This window comes from Xiphophorus couchianus, chromosome 8 (genome assembly GCF_001444195.1).
Source record: "Xiphophorus couchianus chromosome 8, X_couchianus-1.0, whole genome shotgun sequence".
Classification (NCBI taxonomy): domain Eukaryota; kingdom Metazoa; phylum Chordata; class Actinopteri; order Cyprinodontiformes; family Poeciliidae; genus Xiphophorus; species Xiphophorus couchianus.
In genome coordinates, this window is record NC_040235.1 from 7,086,084 (window position 1) to 7,105,690 (window position 19,607).

General features: G+C 36.6%; 1 protein-coding gene across 3 annotated transcripts in view; it reads left to right on the forward strand.

The window, feature by feature from the left end:
* Positions 1 to 19,607, forward strand: part of LOC114149946 (collagen alpha-1(I) chain) — a 90,139-nt gene that overhangs the window by 27,771 nt on the left and 42,761 nt on the right. For 2 of the 3 annotated variants that reach the window (XM_028026069.1, XM_028026070.1), the window contains exons 6-11: positions 13,427 to 14,074; positions 17,063 to 17,107; positions 17,478 to 17,597; positions 18,799 to 18,837; positions 18,918 to 18,971; positions 19,056 to 19,109. In XM_028026069.1, coding sequence (XP_027881870.1) covers positions 13,427 to 14,074; positions 17,063 to 17,107; positions 17,478 to 17,597; positions 18,799 to 18,837; positions 18,918 to 18,971; positions 19,056 to 19,109 — 960 coding nt within the window. Of the gene's footprint in view, positions 1 to 2,165; positions 2,304 to 13,426; positions 14,075 to 17,062; positions 17,108 to 17,477; positions 17,598 to 18,798; positions 18,838 to 18,917; positions 18,972 to 19,055; positions 19,110 to 19,607 lie in introns of those variants that run through there. The other variant, XM_028026071.1, reaches the window with a different exon arrangement.

Sequence of the window (19,607 nt, forward strand, 5' to 3'; positions counted from 1 at the left end):
GGCTTCATGCTTTGCTAAAAAAAAAAAAAAGAGAGAGAGAGAAAATGAATGTTTTTTACTTCTTTAATAAAGGCAGTTATGTGTAAAGGCGTTTCTTTCATGCGCTTTAAAAGGGATTCAGTAATTTTTCATCCGCCTGATGAGGTTTAGGACTCCCTCCAATATGAAATAATTAAAGAGGAGAAACGAGGCCCTAAAGTCAAACAGTACAGTGGGAAATGTGTTGTTAAAAGCAGAAAGGCTTGGATGAAAGACAGAGGGAGGAGATCTGGGATTTGGAGAGGATGGAAACAGGAAAAGCAGATATCTTCCGCCACTTGTTTTCTTGTCTTTGTCACTGGAGAGTCTTCTCGGCGTGAGAAGTTCCAGATTGCTCAAAGTAATAATTTTTCTCCAATCTGTAATTTAAAGAGGAGGGGGGGTTTTCTGTGCAGCGATGATAAATCAGGCATGGCTGAATGTCAGGTGATGAAACCACTCACCAGAGTCCCAAACTTATTTCCTCAAGGACAGAAATCCTGACTCAACGTCTCATTGATGCGAAGTTATTTAAAACCAAAAAATGACTCTTTCTTTTTTCTTCTTGTTTGCACATCTGCTGTGAGATCTTAAAGTCCACAGAGGTGCTTTTCATCCAGAGCTGAACTCCCTCTGGTGCCGTTAATTTCTGTTGCTGTTTACGCTCGACAGCTTCTCTTCTCTCGCCGATAAACACGAGGCGAGGTTTCCTCCGAAGGCGTGGGACCCGCTGTTCCTCCACCCGTCTCTCCTCCGCATAAATCAGATCTGTGGGGGAAAAGTTCCTCCTCAAATGTTCTCTCAGCTGCGGTTCAGTCATTCAGGCCCAGCTCTGTGGGTTTACCCACTTCTGAAATCTCTCTTTTCATCTTCCAGAGAGCCAAAAAAAAAAAAGAATCCATTCATGTTTGGATGTGGTGGGGATTCCCTCACACAGAACTGTTTGTCTACATCAGTTAGCTTTAACTGATTTTTACAGTGTTTCCTAGTTTTATTAGATAAAAAGTTTGTATTAGTTTTTTTTAGTAGTCTTAGTTTTTTCATGCTTTGGTGAAGTTTTAGGTGCAGAATTCAAAAAAATCAAAGTCAATTTGGTATTGATTGAATTCCATAAAAGGCTTTTAAAATGTTGGGATTTTTCACTAAAGTTTAGTTTCATTTTGTTGTGATTTTTTGTGTAATTTAGTTGGTTTTAATTAGTTTTTACAGTGTTTTGCTAGTTTTTCTTATTGTTTGTTAAATATAATGTAGTTTCAGTTTAGTTTTTATTAGTTATTGTAGTAGTTGTAGTTTGTTCATAATTTGGTTCATTTTTCGGTGCAAAATTCAAAAAGGTCAAAATATTGTGATCATCAATACATCGATCGGGTATTGATTGAATCCCGTTTAGGCTTCTAATTGTTGTGGGTTTTTCATTATAGTTTAGTTTCGCTTTGTTGGGACTTTTTGTCCAATTCAGTTAGTTTTAATTAGTTTTTATAGTGTGGTTCTGCTTTTCTCAGTTATACATAGCTACTTGACAACAATAGTACATTCCAGCTTTTCACATTTCTATAAAGTGCTTGTGTGAATTTTAGCTGCTAATTTTCAAATGTTAGCTAGCTGTGCTGCAATGCTAACCATGCTAGGCCAGCGTATGCAGCGCTAACTATAACTGACAGCCACATGGTAAAACTCAAAGTTTGGATCATTAGCAATCACAGGAACTCCAGTTTTAAGTGCTTATTTGAATGTTAGCTGCTAATTTTCAAACGCTCTCTAGCAGCTAGCTGTGCTGCATTGCTAATCATGCTAATCCAGCTTTTGCAGTTACAAATGACAATTTGGTTTCTCACCTGTTTTATGCTAACTGGTAGCTACATGATAAAACTTAATGGCTGGATCATTTACAGTCTTTAACTTTATTAAATAACTTTTTAAAACTTTCTAGCTAGCTGCACTGCTAAGCTAATGCTAGCTTGTGCACAAACAATCAACAAAACAGAGATCAGAGCCACATGGCATGAATCAAGCCATTTTTATTCAGGTTCCTGTAGTGTTTTGTGTTATTCCTGGAAGCCGAGTCGTCAGGTGCGGGGTGTGTAGCCTGTAGGTGTGTGGGTGTGCCTGCTGACAGCTGGATCAGCCTCCTCTGCAGTCTGGTGCTACAAAGCTGAGCAGCAGGCGGACCTGCGCCGTCTCCTGCAGTCATGCTCCACCATGTCGGATGGTACCTGCTGCTGGGATGCCTGCTGCTGGATTTAAAGAGCGTGCAGGTGAAAGGTCAGCGGCGGCGGAGTAGAAAGGTACTCTCCTCTCAGCTTCACTTTGAGCTTTTTTTAGTCTCTCTGTCAGGCAGGGATGCAAAAATATCACCACTGAGTCAACAAAGTCGCAGCTGTCGCACTGAATTGTTTCTGTTTCACAACTGAGAGTAAAGTCGTTCCTTTGAACACTGAATGAATTTGAAAAGAAACATGCTTTACATAAAGGATGGCTGATTCACTCGCATGATAAATTATATCTCTAATTCCAGTGAAGATCTGCTCTTGTTTTTCTCCACTTTAAAATCCTGCTTTGTTCAACTTTTGACGTTTTTTTTAAAGTGTTTTGAGTCTCAGATCTTAATCGGTTCACTGATTTACGTTAGAATGCTGCATGTGTTTGCAATACTACAAAAGTTTTAAAAAGACAGATGTTCCTTTTGGAAATGAAATAATTGCATTTTAAAATGTGTTTTTAAATATTTATTTAGTGATTCTGATGTAGTTTGGATCCCTTGGAGTAAAAAAAACATGTGATCGAGATATTTTCAGGAATCTACGGTAGATTTGCCTTTTTTAACTATGAAAGGTGATATTCTTCATACACAGAATCCAAAAAACACAACACACTTAAAACATTTAGCTCTGTCTTTAAAAAATGAGTATGAAACAAACCTTTATTGTTTCCAGAGTAAAACTATCAACAGTTCTGGTCAGAAATTACCATATGTTCATCATTTCTGTCTGCGGCTTTCAATTGTTTTTTCCATGACGTAACGATTGCCCAACATATAGCTGCAGTGATTGATTCCAAACTTGAGTTTTTAGTTGATTTTTCTCTAATTGATTCAGGCTCAAAGGCGAACATACAGCCCCACTGTACGCCTGCACAGCAAATCTGGATGCTCAGTTTGGATCTGTGTTTTGTTTTTTTCCATTCTACTAATTACGGAAGAAGTTTGATCAATAATTCAGACTTTTTTTAATCAGTCAAATTCTAAAAAAAAAAAAAAGTCCAACTTCTGAGACAAAAGTCAGAATTCTGAGTATAAATGTCTGAATTCCAACATTTTTTCTTTGGATTCTGAGACAAAAGTATAAATGTCAGAATTCTGTGAAAAAAGTTAATTCTGAGAATAAAAAGTCAAATTTTGAGATTATATTATAAATTCTAATATAAAAGGTTTTTTCTGAGGAAAAAAAAATCAACTTTGTGTTGTTGTTTATTTTGGATGTAGGCCATAATGGCAAAGTTGAAATCGGCCCAAATTTCCGTATTGGTGCATCCAGTGCTGGACAATGTGACTATAAAACATGTTACAATATAAGTGTTTCATTTGCAGTCGATGTTGATAACGATTGATTAGTTTTTTTATTTTAAATATTTGAAATACTACCAAACTGTTATGATCTTTCCTGTTGAGCCGGTTTTCTCTCCACAACGTTGTTTTTTGTTTTTAAGCAGTTATTAGGCACAGTGAGGAAACTTGAAACTGCTGCTGCGTCAGTAACTCATCAGATGGTTGCTAGGTAACCAAAGAGTGAGTGAGTTGATTCCACCAACTGTGCTTCGCTACAAAGTCTTTCCTCTCTACATTTGTATGCAAACAAGTTTTATTTTACCGATGCATCTTTCCTCTCCCAGTTTCTTCTTCTTCTGTGTGTTTAGCTCTTCTTGGGACCATTCGGTTGCCTCTGGCATGTGAATTTATTTTGTCTTTCTCAAAGATTAGCTGTACATTCAAATGTTATCAAGTTTACAAGAGACGCAGACAGACGGTATGCAAACAAGTTTTATTTTACCGATGCATCTTTCCTCTCCCAGTTTCTTCTTCTTCTGTGTGTTTAGCTCTTCTTGGGACCATTCGGTTGCCTCTGGCATGTGAATTTATTTTGTCTTTCTCAAAGATTAGCTGTACATTCAAATGTTATCAAGTTTACAAGAGACGCAGACAGACGAAAATCATCAAAATTAGATGCTTAATCGCCAGTTTGAGTCAAATAATTGTGAAAATATCTTAAGTGTCTGAAACATTAAAGGTTTTAGTGGTGATGATGATTTAAATAAAGAGTAACCACTTGTTTTAAGCTCATACGACAGCGTGTTTTCTGGCAGGCTTTGTGATCTATTTGGACCACCGCCGTGGATTCTGTGGAAACCTTAATCCCAGCTAATGGTGGCGTGTTTAGCATGGGTGGTCCAACAGGGAACTGCACCCCCAACAGCGATGCTCTTAATCCCAGAGTTAACCTGCTGAGCCATTGAAAGCTACTGAGTCACAAGTCGCACGCTAGCCTGCTGATCAACACACACACCCCCCACACACACATGGAAATGTTTCAATACACCCACAAGTCTGAACATGAATGCTGTTAATGATTGATTTCCCTAGCAGAGCTTTATTATCTCATCGCCTCAGATACTAAAAGTGTGATTAGAGTTTAAAAGCTAAAACTGTTTTATTTTCATTTATTTATTGTTATTTCAAGCTTCAGCTGCAACGTTTGTTTATATTTTGCTTCCAGGGATGAGTGAAATGATGCTGTTTCCCTTTAAAGTTCTCTTAATTTTCCAGACTTTCTGTCGGTTTTCTGAATTTTATAGATCTAAGCTGCTTGTTATGAATTTAGTTTATGCATCATTATATTTTTCTCAGTTTATCTTCATTTCATCGTTAACCTCACACCTCTTGATCCACTACAATACATGAATTTTCTGAATTTCTGACCTCTCAAATGTGAGTTTTAGCAATAAAAGTCTAAATCTTACTGTTTAGTTTTATGTTTTTAATGCAGATTTAGTCAAAGTTGTCAAGCTTTTCTTTTTTGTAGATTTACAATGTACAAAATAATCTTCACCTATAAAACTGTAAAATATCAAAATTTAAAGGAATTTTAATACATAAGAATGTAAGAAAAGACTAAACAAAAGAATCTGATTGCAGTGGTAATGCACTTTAATCACACAGAGAATAGAAATGTGTGTTATTATTTCAAGACACATGTTTTATTTTCTATAAACTAAGGTTGTTTTCTCACCATATTTGGTTCGATTTGGGACCAAAATTGTAACATTTCTTACATTTTCAGCTGCTATGGTTTTCTTTCACACTGAACTGTAAATTAAACCAAAATTTTTGAAAAAGCTGTTCCCCTCCTCGCCTGTGGGGGCACTGCACCAAGAACCACAGAAGGAAACAGAAGGTGCAACTTCCTTCTTTGGAAAATGTAACAAAAATGGAATGACGTTAGATTTTAGCAGTTGTAAGATTTCTTTTTTGTCTTGGGTAAAAAACCATGAAGCATTTCTCCCGCTAATGGTAGACTAGCATGTTTAATTTGGTTGTATTTACCCAGAATGCCTTGTGCTGTCGTCCACTTCCTGCTTTTGGAGCGGTCTCCGGTCCACTTGGAGTTCACATATGTAATCAAACTGAACCAGAGTTCACTTCAGACCAAGGTTTTTAGGCGGACCGGCGTTCACCTTTTTAGTTGCACATTCACACTGGAAATGAACTGGAGTCAGATTAAAGCAGACTAAACAGAACTGGTGTGAATGAACCCAAAGAGCTAACTTTGCTTAAATAGTAAAACATGACATGTGAGGTAAAGTCGGCAGAAAAGCAAGAGTTTTTTGGAAATGAAAAGTTACGCTACAGCAGCGTAAAATAAAGTAATTTTAAAACTGATCCAGCTCTGAATTAAATGTAGTGAGATGTTAAAGTCCTAATAAAATGTTCAAGACACTTTCAGGAACCCCAAAGTGCTGTTGATCAAAACCACTCCAGTTTGTTAAAAAGCCAGAAGCAAACCTGTCACAAAGAAATCAAACAAAAAACCCCCCCGATCCTGGTAGAATCTATTTTTCTGATGCTTTGAAACATCAAACTTCTCTTATCTTTAAACCTTTTCCATCTAAATTTATCTCCTGCAGCTGGCAAGACCCAGCCAGTCTGACTGCGTCTGCATACCTGAGTCTCGGCAAGATTTACCGACCTTTGCCATTCGATCATCCATTTGTAGAAGCAAGTATTGTCTATAAATATATATAAATGTGTGTGTGTGTGTGTGTGTGTGTGTGTGTAGCTGAATCAGTTTGGCCTGCAGCCGTTCAGTCAGTCTGTATGGATTTCACATGGCTCATATCGGCTCCTGCGGTTCGTTCCTCAGTCACAGAACCTTCAGTCAGAGCATGGGGTTCCCCATCATCATCCGTCCTGTTTTTATTCCTAAAAACTCCATTAAGAAGTAAACAATTTTTGTTTTATATCAGGAATAACAGGCAGCAGTTGTAAACAACTCATTAAAGCGACGTGTTTTATAAAGATTTCCTCTAACAGGAACAGACTGCGCCTGCAGCGTTGCTAAGCGTTTCTACTGTAACCGAGACAATACCGAACCCAGACAACGTGATGGATGAGAGTCGCGTCCCTGCATGTCGGTCCAGTAGTTGCCTTAAAGGCTTTGCTCCCAAAGAATGAATGTGAAGACAGCTTAGAAGTGTTGATGCATGATAATATTAGGTAATCCATTTGATTGATGAAGGTGTATTTAGTTTTATATTTGCATGTACATACCACCAGTGTAGTACCCAGTTTTTTATCAGCAGTTTTAAATGATCATTTCTTTTAGGAGTATAAATATAAAGTGGAAGAAAAAATACAGATTATTTTCAAAAGTTTTACAGTTTTGCATTTGTGTTCAACCCCCTGTACTCTGATACACCTCAATAAAATCCAACAGACCACTATTTGGAAATTGAATTGACCTGTGTGTGATTTAATATCAGCATTGTTTGATACATTTCGCTAATAATGGAGCTAATTCTTCCTTTAACATGACAGTTAACTTTCGAAGAGTTTAGCGCACTTAGCTTCCCATAAATTAACTTTCCCAGATAAATTCTAAAGCACTAAATTTCATAAATGTTCATTTGAATAAATTCTACATCTGTGTTAAAGTTTTGGTTGTAGACTGTTCAGGTATTTAGACGTTTATATTCATGCTCATATTTTGAAGTCTGTTTATGCAGCACATTAGTTTCCACTCCTAACATTCTTTTTTTAAAAAGAAACTTTGTTGAACAAATGGAAGTATACAAGAAGCGAATAAATGATGAGGTGTACAGATACATATTTGTGTGCAAAAATTGATATTAATTGTTTTGAGAGCCATTTTATTGGTACTTTGTTCATTCTCCACCAGTGGTGGGAAGTAACAACGTACAAGTACTTCGTTACTGTAAGTATCTGTACTTTCTACTTCACCACATTTCTACAAAACCGTCGCGGCGTTATTCGTTACATCCAAGTCGCATTGCGTTTTTTTTCCCCCATTAAAATGTGAAGTTCGATCCGATGAAAGACGTTATGCGTCAATAGCTGCCTTTCCGTTACAAATGTGTGAAAAACTTTGATATTCCGTTTATGTTGAAAAAACACAATTTTGCAATTAGACTGTTTCCATTAAATAAGAAATTAAATTAAAATAAAATTATTCACGTGATAAGTCATTAAAAAACACACGACATCATCATCCTCCTACCACTTCCTGTCGTCTTCTTCGTGTTTTCCATCAGTAGTAACATCCTGTTGTTGATTATGTGATTTGTGCGATGTGAAATAACTGTTTTGAGAAATTTATCTATTTGTACATGGCTGGAAAAACCAACTCATGTCAATAGCATGATTTGCTATTGACAAAAAACATGATTTGTTTCTCAAAATTGGCATGTTTCCATTAAGCCAATTTATTTTTGTAATTTCAATTTGCACAATTTTATGGTTAATAAAAAAGCAGCTGCATAACAGCTGGATTTATACAGGTAATCAGAAGTGGACACAGCTAACTACATATAGGATCAAAAGCTTATTCATGTTAAAATGGCCCAGTCAAAGTCCAGAATGCAACTGAGAATCCATGGTGAGAATTCAAACTTGGACTGTAAATATGCTCCTTTGTGTGTGAGCTATTTCACACACAAAACCTGGGCCGTACAAAAAACTGGGCCGTACAAAAAACTGGGCCGTACATTCTGTTTAGATGTGGAGATCTGGCAGATATTTCCTCAAATATTTGTTGCTATAATTGCAGCAACACATGTTTCTGCAAGGCATTCCCTCATGAAGGCTGACTCGAGCCTTTGTAAACCACGTTTAATTTTCCTCACGTTATGTTTGTCTATCCTACAATAAAACGCAATAAACACATTGACGTCTGCGGTTGCAGAATTAGAAAAGGATCAATTCAAACAGTTTTGCCAGATACACAGTGTTTTAGAATAAAAACAATGTCCCTTTATGTTTCTTGGTAAGTGGGATATGGTAGCACATTTAGCACCTTTTTTCTAAACCACCCATTTTTATTTGCTTTTTATTTGTTTTTATTGGCTATGCCACATTCCAAGCACTAGAATAGACTTTTTGAGACTTTTATTTTCTGTCACTACTAAATATCTTAAAACCAGACCAAGCTAAATAAAGTTTCTGTTGTCAGCCCATGCTTCGTTATTCACAGCTTGCTATATGAGCCGCTTCCGGCACAAATGTGTAAGCACTTGCTATTGACAAACCAAAAATGCACAGTCAGAACAAAGAGGATTTAATTTGCTTTATATTAAAAACGTTTGACATTTAACCTGGATTATAGTGACTAAAAACTGCTGGGTTGGTTTTTGCCTCTCCAGCTCCTTCAACAGTAGAAGAGTTGTTGGGAAACAAAGTCTTGAGTCTGCTAGAGCCGAGCCTCGACGACAGTCGCTGATGTAAACGTACATATAATACATCTCCAGCAACTAGTTGCCCTAAATGGAGCAATGAAATTGAAAATATTCTGACGACGTATTCCCATTCCAGGGCCAATATGTAGACATCATACCACTCCAAAACAGAAAAAATGAGTTTTGAGGTAAAATTTTGCACAAGAGTTTTAATTTTTCTGCTGAAATTGTCAATTTAAAAAGTAATAACCAACATTATTCTTTTGTGAAAGGCGTGATGTTGTCTTGGTGGACATATGTCCTGTTGACCAATCATGGTCAATGAAGGTGGGGTGTAACTGGGAGGAATGGGTTGTCCAATCTCTGTGCTATGCAATGACTAACCATGATGAACACCATAATCAAGTATTTGGTGGCACATAGAAGTACTTGGCACGATGGTTGACTGAATTTTCTGCTGTATTATCTATCTAAATAATACAACATTTGAGACTCAAAGCTTGAATTGGACTCTTCCTTAACAGGCTAAGGATTTACTTTGAACTCGAGGCTTTACTGGGACTTAATGCCTTGAGCCAGAGTCTCATCTACAGTCTATCTCATAATTAGTGGGATAGGAAAGCTTCAAACTTCAGCTTTGACAGGAAATCTTGTGTTTTAACATTTGCAGACGTTGCAGACCAAAAACTTGGGATGAAAGTCAAGTCTGTCATCCCAAATTCTGAGCAAATGACTCAAATATGCTGATAATTTGACTTTGGTTTGTCCTTCAAACACTTGAATCTCAACTTGAACAAAAGAATTGAGGCTTCATTTAATCTTCATTGCCCATTGTTATGCCTTTTTTTTTAAAGCAAGTTTAACTCATACAACATTAAATTGTTCGTTTAAGTGGCTTTTTTATGCAGTTGATTTGTCTTTTTGACGCACTTACCAAATTTTCCAGCACCAAGAGGGTGTACGCATGCATGTGTTTATTTTATTGCTTCTGGACATTGTTGGCAGTTTGATGGTTCATGACATTTGTGAAACACATTTAGCTCCTTTGTCTTGAACCACCCATTTTTAATTGATTATTAAAATAAAGTCATGCGAATGCGAAATGCTCTCTTTCGGACACTCTTGGTTTAAGTATGTTGCCTTCGGACATTGGGGGGGGAAATGTGGAAGTGTTTTACAGTAAGTCTGAATATTTAAATTAGGTTTGTGGTTAATAAGCTGCTAAACTGCAGAGCTTTCAAACAAAGATCATATTTCATGAGAGCGTCACCCTAACGGTGCTTTTAGCCACTTTTATACAGACTGGTGGTTTGTAGGTGGATGGACTGACATGTAGCATAGTCTGTTAGCGAGCTAGCTGTGGATTTCTGCAAGGCTTCGTACCTTCAGGACCTGCTTGCCATCCCAGTCTGATCAGGATAACATTTCTCGGCTTATCTCCCAATAAGGGGGATCATGTGAAGGGTCAGTGTTCACCAGAACAGATCCAGTGTCGGCTTATCGGCTGCCTGAATGTTGCCTGAGACGACAGAAAGAGTAGAAGAAGAAAAACAGCCTTTGTTTTCATTCGGGCCCCCTTCGTCTGGTCTTGTGCCGATCTGCAGACCGGTGCTGATTTGACAGGCCGGGTGAAGTCAGGACTCGCTTTGCGCTTTCATTATGTCTAATATTTAATAACTGATGAAAGAAAAAGCCCTGTAAATGAGCTGATCTGTGATTATTTGGTCATGTTGTAATAAAATTACTCATCAGTGTTCAAATCCAGGTGAAATTACATGAAAAGTTTATCTGGAAGAGAACGTTAATTAGGTAATAAATGTTTCAGTCATGTGTTAGGTAAAATAAGTTCAACATCCTGAAGCAGCGATCTAATTTGGATGTAATTATATCCACAATTATGGGTATTAAATAATCGGATTTATTAAAAATGTGTCTGGAACGGACACTAGGGGGCATAAATGCAATACAAAAGGCCTACATATTATTTGTTTTCATTCTGAAATTGTTTTTTCTTTTTATTCTGAATTTCATTTAGATTATGTCCCAATTCTACCCTGATTTTATACTGACTTTATCCTGATTTTAATCACATTTATGACCCGCTTTATTATTATTATTTTTCTCCCATTTTTAAAATTAATTTTCACCAGATTTTTCTTACAATTTCATTCAATTACATTTGTTACTATGATTATTTTTTGGTTTGTTCTCTTTGTTTTATTACATTTTTATTGTAATTTTTTATTTATTCATTTATTTTCATCAGTCTTTTGAATTTGGGATTTTACCCTGATTTTACTGATGTATTTATTTTTTTATTTTTGTCATCCTGGCTTTTGTCCTGAATTTATCCAGATGTCGTCATATGGGTTTTTGTATCTATTATATATATAAATATTTTTTTCTGTTTACCTGTCCTGCTTTTATCAGTTGTTTTCATGGAAGGTTTTAGATGTTTTACATCGACTTTATTCATTTTATTCCGATTTATTTTTACAGTTTTCTTTTTATCACATTTCTATGCTGATTATTCTGGTCTTATTCTGATTTTTGTCTCGTTTATAAGAATTCTAAAATTTTTCTGCTTGTTTTAAACTTAACATAAACTGATTAATTTTGGTTTGCATATCTATAAAACAGATTCTGTCCTTGAGGAGAAATAATGGTAACTATGGTAACGTTTCTACATGAAATGGCAACAATGTTTCTCTTTACTTTACAGCAACCAATCAGATTTAAACAGAACATTTAAAAAAAAACCAGCCTCCATAAGTTGAGATGTGTGAAAATAATATTAAAGAAAAGTTTCCATTAGTCAAACAGACTGCTGCAGTTTGACTGATGGAAACATTTCAACACTACTTCAGCGTAAAAATTACTGTTTCCAAATGACATTTATTTATGGTTTTTTCCATATTAGCTTATAACCTGGAGATGGCTCTCATTTGTTTTGGTTTTTCATGCTTATGAACATAAATATTTGCAAAAAATACAACAAAAACGTAGTTTTTTTCTCCAGTAGTTTGAGTTGTCTTTGGTTTTCTTCTGCTCCGCATCTTTAACTGAGCTGCGATTTCTTGTGGCCAAACGTTTTACAGTTTTGATGCGGGTGTCGGGTTTACAGCACGGCTACCAAACTGATGAACATACGTTGGATGTGGTGACGTGTTAGATTTTTACACCGCAGTATCTGGTGTTTGTTTAAAAAACCAGAAAGTGATTTTGAGTCATTGGACCGCAGACCGAACTCATTCACACTGAGAAATTACAGTACTTTAGCATCTCGTTTACCCACAGCTCAAAAGTAATTAAGCAGTTGAACTATAGATGAGGTTGAAAATGACTTGAGTGGATCTTAAGAAAACACACACTTTCTTTTTGTGGTCTGTTTGTGACCGCATAGTCTTGGAAAAGAACTGCATGCAGGTTGCAGCCATTGTTGTCAACTGTTTGTTTTTACAGGCTGCAGTTAGTTGGTTGCAGCAAAAGGTTCTTGGTTCAGATCCCGGAGTTGTGGAAAGCACTGAGTTAGGATTTGTTGAAGAATCTTGTAGGGAGAGCTCTGGAAATCATGTTTTTAATACCTGAAAACAGAAGAAATGCAATATATATATATTTTAATTCTGTGAGAACTAGCTTTTGTAGGAAAAGTCCATGTGAGAAAAGACTTCATCATCCGCCAGTCTGGAAGCTGCAGAAACTAGCTGACCCTCAAAGAGGCAACACAGAAGAACCACGTTCAACAAGCATAATGTGGACTTGTTGAACAATCCCACCAGTCCAGTCCAGTCCGCTTTAATCAAACTCTAGTTTGTTTGCCTAGAAAATCCATGTGTATCCATAATTGGACCTAAAACGCCATCTACAAACCTCGGTCTCGGTTCAGTTGGAACCGAATCTACCGGACTATCAGGTGTGAAGACACCTTGAACACATAACATAAACCATAAGTTCAGACTGTCATAAAACTTTAATATTAAATATAGTTTTGTCATTACACCAGATTGTGGTTTGGGTTTTGTGACCTGTCTGGGACAAGCGAGTGTAGATGACAATGGATGAATGGCCGGATGTTTATTAGAAATAAAACGGCTTGTGTTGCTTTTGTGTCGATCCAAGTCCAAATCACAGTGAGACTTGGAACAGATCAAACCAGAAATATGCAGTAATATTTGCTTTAATCTCAAAGAAACAGTAAGGCAGCTGGACCCAATAATGGTAATAATAATTGGGTGCATATTGTTCCTCGTGTATTTTAGGTCTTTCTGTTTGTAGGATGTGTTTGAAAATCACTAAGTCAACATTTCGTCATTATTTGTTATATGTTCCAGACAATAAATCACATCTGCGAAGATTCAAACATGCAGTAAATGATGGATTGTAGACTAAATCAAATCTCTCTCACAGTGTCTGTAAAACAGTACCTAATTCTTTTGTTTCTCTGCAGAATGAATCTCAGCGACAAGAGTTGTCTCGTGGCGATGGGACGATACCTTCCAGGCCGAACCGAAAGGGTTCAGTGGGGCGTGGAGACGTTTTTGTGGTCGAAGAGGACACTGATTTGTTAGATCCCGTCTTTCAAAGCGGTGGAGTCGTGAACCCTCAGTGGAAACCTAGAAATGGACTGAAGGGAAGCCAGAAGGGCAAACCGGACGCGTCGTCTAAAAAAGTGGAGGAAAACATTACAACAGAGAAAAAGACAGACTCTCGGACTTCAGTGCTGTTTCCTCTAAAACCCTCGGATAATATAATCGACTTGGATGTTGGAGGTTCCCCAAAGAAGCCCTCACTGGGAATTCCTCTGCTTCCCAAGACTCCTAGAGTTTCAACTGAGTCAAATGAACTAATAGAGGAATTTCCAGTGGAGATCAGCACTGTTTCACCTGCAGCTAGTCAGGCCCCGATCACTGTCCAGACCACCAAATCACCGGTGCATCAAAACAAGCATGAAGGGAAAGAAACAGAACCAGAGAGAGGAAGCCCTCGGATTGTGACCGTTGTATCCAGAGAAGGAGATCTGGTCCTGGGATCTGATGGGAAAACGAACCGGCTCCGGAGGGGACGACCTGGCAGGATGGGAGCCCCCGGACCAGATGTAAGTCTGTTTTCATGCTCTTTGAGATTCACTTTTAAAGGGGGCTTATAAAGCAAAGTTTACATTTTGCACAATTTTGTGCTTCCATTTGAGTTTCTACTCCTTCTAAAAACAGCCTGAGCATTTTCTGGCAATAAGTTTATGTTTTCTGGTGTCTGGAAAATGAACCTTTTCAAAAACCTTCGGAATGTAACGTCACAAATCAGCAGGAACCGACCCTTCACCAAGCAATCCCAGCAGAGTCCGCGCATTACCTAGCAACCCAAGCGGAGTTCCAGCATGTTTGGTCAGCTGGTTTTACTGCACAATGGCTGCGCATGCACAATAATAACGTGTTTTATTGTTGATGCAGGATGCATCCAGAAACCACTTGCTACATCCTTGTTTTTTGTGGACGAGGCTCCACTTCTGCTTTTCAAAGATGTACTGGTGTGTAATTATGCATCTGTTTGCAGCCATTTTCACTTGGGAGTGTGAACGTTGAGTTAGGGGGCGTGGCCAGCAGCAGCTCATTTAGATTTAAAGTGACAAGACAGCTAAAATCTTATCATGTAAGAATGACTTTGTGCAGAAATTGTAATGAGCATGTTCTGTATCTCCCATAAACCTATCCTAACTTGTTCAAGTAAGCATAATTGCTCACCTTTTAGCAATTACAGGAAAGCCACCGCAAAGAAAAGTGTTGCTCGGCTCATTCTGGATGAGAAATGTTTCCTGGCGTCGCTGTTGCCAAGGCCATAAATGAGACCAAGACCCCCAAACATGGAAGTGATTTCCCCGTTTGCTTGCATTATATCAGAGTGGAGCTGAAAGTGGGAAAAGATGAGCTCCGAGAGATAAATGGTTCTGGTCTCACAGCTTTCTGAGCTGCTCTTCGTCAGCCGCCATCTGAAACCCATCAGCGACGGTTCTCATCGCTCAGACGCGTCGCTCCACATGCCTTTGATGCCGCCTTGCGAGAACATGGAGCGGCCTCGTTGGTTTTTAGAATGTTACCGATGTGACACTGTTAACCTTTCACTTCTGATTGGTCTGAAGGACTGAAGCTGATTCCTGTTGATTGGGTTTCCTGTTTTAGGAAACGAGTGACTGCAGGGTAGATGAGCCAAATGCAGACTGCCTGCTTGGCAACGTACATCTGGACTCATGTTGCTGTAAAATCCACAAGCCCACTCAGCATAATTACTGTGATTGGAGCCGGCTGGAGAGAGGAGGTTATTGGTTTCACTCTTCTCATGTACAACGTTAGATCTTCTGTTAGTAATAGGGTTGGGCTGATAACTGAGTGAAAACACATTTCCTAGAAGATTCATGGGATATTTGACATATTACTTGGTTATGATGTTTTATTTATTCAGATTTTTGAAGTTTTAGACCCCCCCCCCACACACACACACACACACACTATTACAAATATATTTCTTTGGCACCAATCAGCTGCATGTGAAAGGCAGATTTTTAAAAATGGATTCCAAATAAACAGTCAGTCGGACCCTTGAAACTATTTGTGAATCAATTCAACTATTTGTGAATTGAGCTAAAACTTCAACATGATTGATATAATATCATTAGTTTTTCTTTTAGTTAAAAATGTTTTGCTTTGATTAGGCTTCTACTGAACTGAAAGTGTTAATTAACGTTAGTAATTGTTATGATTTTAGCTTATTTTTATTGAGCTTTGACTTGAAATGTGTTTGATCAAGTTTATAGTCATTATTTATTATGTTTATAGTTTTTTGAGTACTAGTTATTATAGTTTACACTTATTTGATTAAGTTATTTTTATAATTATACTTTATCATCTATTATAGTTAATAGTTATTTATTTTATTATAGTTTGTTATAACTAGTATAGTTTGTTAGATTACTTGTTACAGTTTGTAGTTATTTGATGATTATTATTTATTATAGTTTATTTGCCTAAATGTCAAAAAGGAATTGTCCTACAACTACTAAAAAATTTTTTATTTTTTGATAAAATGCCCTTTTTCCTAAACAGTTGTCGCTAGCTGTGCTCTTATGCTAATGCTAGCTTGTAGCATGTGAAGATTCGGCTTCAGTTTCTCATTTCAGGGCTGCTGTAAACAGTTTTGTGTATGTCTTTGCTTAAAAAAAATAAAACTTTTGGTGCTGCTGCATATGTAAATTTAGGTTTTACTTGCCAACTTGGCTAATACAGTATGAGAGAAGAGCTGTAGCTTCCATTATTTTCTTCTAACTGAAATATTTTAGTCAAATAAAGTGATAAGAACAGCGTTAGTTAATGATTATTTGCAGATAGAACCAGAAACATTCCTACAACTCTTAAAGTATCCGTTTATTTGGAATAAACTGCTATTGCTAGCTGTGCTCCAATGCTATCGCTAGCTTGTAGCATGTAATAGTATGGTTTCAAATTTCAGGTTTTTTTCCTTTTTATTTTAGTGTTTTTCTATACCAGAGCTGTTGTAAACATTTCTTTTTGTATCTTTGCTTAAAAAAATAAAACTTTATTTGCTGTTGCATATGTAAGTTTTCTTTTTTAACTTGCTAACTTGGCTAATACAGTATGAGAGAGGAGCTGCAGCTTCCATTATTTCTCCTAACTGCAATATTTTTACAACATTTTGATGGCTGACATTACTTTTAGTAAATTAGTGAAATAAATATGCTTTTTAAGGAGTGTTGGAGTGATGAGGATAAAGTTCATTAATGATTATTTACAGATGGAACTGAAAAGTTTAGCTCCTATTCACTGATTAGAGCTCCAGCTTCAGAAACAACCACAATGCAAACATTGAAACTCTCACTCTAGTAGTTTTTATGCTAAATGGTTGCAAAATTTTTATAGCGTTAGCTACTATTTTTCTAACTTCTTAGCAGCTAGCTGTACTGGAGTGCTAACTGTAGCATATATGTAAACAGGAGCAATGAGTGGCGTTAGCTTCCGGATATTAATATTTAACATTTTTTGTGAGTTTTATTGTCTTTGTGTTGCTGTTTTCATAGGGATGCCCGGGTGATCCTGGTCCTGCTGGGGTCAAAGGTGAAAAGGTAAGTGAAGCTTTGAGTTTAGCTGTGCTCCCATGCTAATGCTAGCTTGTAGCATTGGCATGCTAGCTCCAAGTTAGCATGCTTGTCATCCAAAACTAAAATCAAGGAAGACTTGTGACTACAACTATTTGATATAAAAAACTTTCGGACTTTTAAGTTCTTCTTTTTTTAATCCCCTTAAAACATAAATATTGTAAATATGTTTCACTATTATCAGTTTTAAGTTTCAGAAGATGTCAGGATAGTTCAAATTTGAGCACCATGTTTTGTGTTTTTGCTTTTTTATTGGGATGCTGTTATTGAAAGACGTTTTTATGGTGTTAAATATAAATCAGGAGCTAAATATTGTTTTAAATTTCAATGTTTTCAGGGTAAAAAAGGCATTAAAGGCAGAGCAGGTAGAATGGGCCAGCCGGGTTCGCCGGGACGTCCAGGTTTACCAACATTTTATCTGTGGAGGAACACAGCTGAGGAATGGGCTGCTTTTAAGGTACGGTCAGTATTATTGACCAGCTACCAGTGTTAGCAAGTGGTAAAATTAACTACATTGTTTCTGGAGACACAAATTTATCTTATCATGATGAAAAAATCCTTTAATAATTTTTTTATCACAATCATAAATTCCAAATTAATGTAAATTGCAGGAGAGAATCAATAAATATAATAAAAGAAATGATTAAATGCAGTTACTGTGATCAATTTAGTGGTTAAAAACTCAACCTCTTTATGTAACTTGTCCTAAAGACGACTATTTTAATCTGGGTTTGTTTTTTTAAAGTTTTTATTTGTGTCTGTGGAGCTTTTGACTGCAGTGCCATCCATGCTACAAGTCAAAATCACTAAAATAAACTATTAAAATTCAATCTGTGTGGAGGGAAGTCACACAGATTGAATAACATGTTTTAACCAAAAATTCACCAGACAGAGACACACACCTGCAGTTTCTGTTAAAGTTTCATTCGTTTTTTGTTGAAAGAAACTGATGTGGAAAAATTTTCTCTTGCTTTATTTTCTTATGTTTTTTTGTTACTTATATGAATTATTATCATTTTGGTTCCTTGAAATACCAAAATTTCCACTCAACTTTATATTTTGGTCCTTCTGATGATGTAATTTTTAAATATTAAATGATTCATAATTGAGTAGACTTTTTACCAAATACTTTTTAAGTAATTTCTTGGATGTCTACTTTTTACTTGTTAGTAGTAGGTCTACTCTTACAATTTTTTAGAATAGAAAACTATAAAATTTTAGCATTTCTATTAGCTTTTTCTGTCAGTTTGTAGAGACAGATGTGTTTTTTATTAACCTAATTAGTATAAACTGAAACCTTGAAGCATCCACTCACCATTAATCATGAAGTTGTGTTAAATATTTGAGACGCTCCTCTCGATCCGGAGACATTTGGCCTCCAGATTGATGTAAAATCCTGGTGTTGCAGTTGTAGTGCGTGCAAGCCGGTGTTCTGCAGTCATCTGTTTTGCCTCTGCACCGGCTGCAGCTGCAAGTTGTTTAAACCGCAGCTTCATCACAGAACAGGGATGACAGAAATAAGGTCTGTTTGTGGTTTTATGGTGATGCTGGATGTACTTTAAACCCAGATTCCTGGTCAAATATTCACTTTTACGCTGAAAAATGGGTTTTGTCTGCTTGAAATGTTTCATTCTAATTCTTGACCTTTTTATTTGCAGCAAACTTATTTCTACCAGCTACTGTCAGCTGGTTTTCCTGTAAGTATGAGGTGACACTACCAGCCTTTTCTTATGTAACACTGAGTTATTAAATTAGTTTCTTCTTGGTGAGCTTGCAGACTAAGGAAGGACCTGCAGGACCTTGTGGAGAGATGGGAAAACCCGGCATACAGGTAGCAAAAAAAAAATACTTAATTTAAGAAAAACTAATAAAGCGGAAGATGAGCATTTTTATTTTAATTTTTCCTATTTTTCAGGGGCTGCCTGGTGAACCTGGAGAGGACGGACAACCAGGGATCCCGGGAGAAATGGTACATTTTAAAAACAAAACGGAAAAACAGGACGATAAATTATTGTGATAAACGATAATATTGTTATTTTGAGACCATTTTCAATTAATATAATGGTAATGGCACAATAATGCAAGGACATATTCTCAAAAGAACTTTAAATTGAAACACAGGAACTGGGAGACATTTTAAATATCCTAAATAAACAAAGGAAAAGGTTTAGTTGAGACCAAAACACCAGACTGAAGACTTTTATCATCCAGATTTTGGTAGAAATATAGAGAAAGGAGAAAAATAATAGATAATGCTAATGGAGATTATTGAGCTTGTTTTAATTTATTATGCAATAAATTGATTTATTTCTTATTGTGACAGGCCCAATCGTGATTTTCACAACAATAAACTAAGCATGAACTATTTTAATGAAACAAATAATCAGATTTTTTATTAAAATTATTTAATTGATTCTCAGGAATAAAAACAGTATTTAGGTCAATCTTCATTTGAAAACACTTCCTG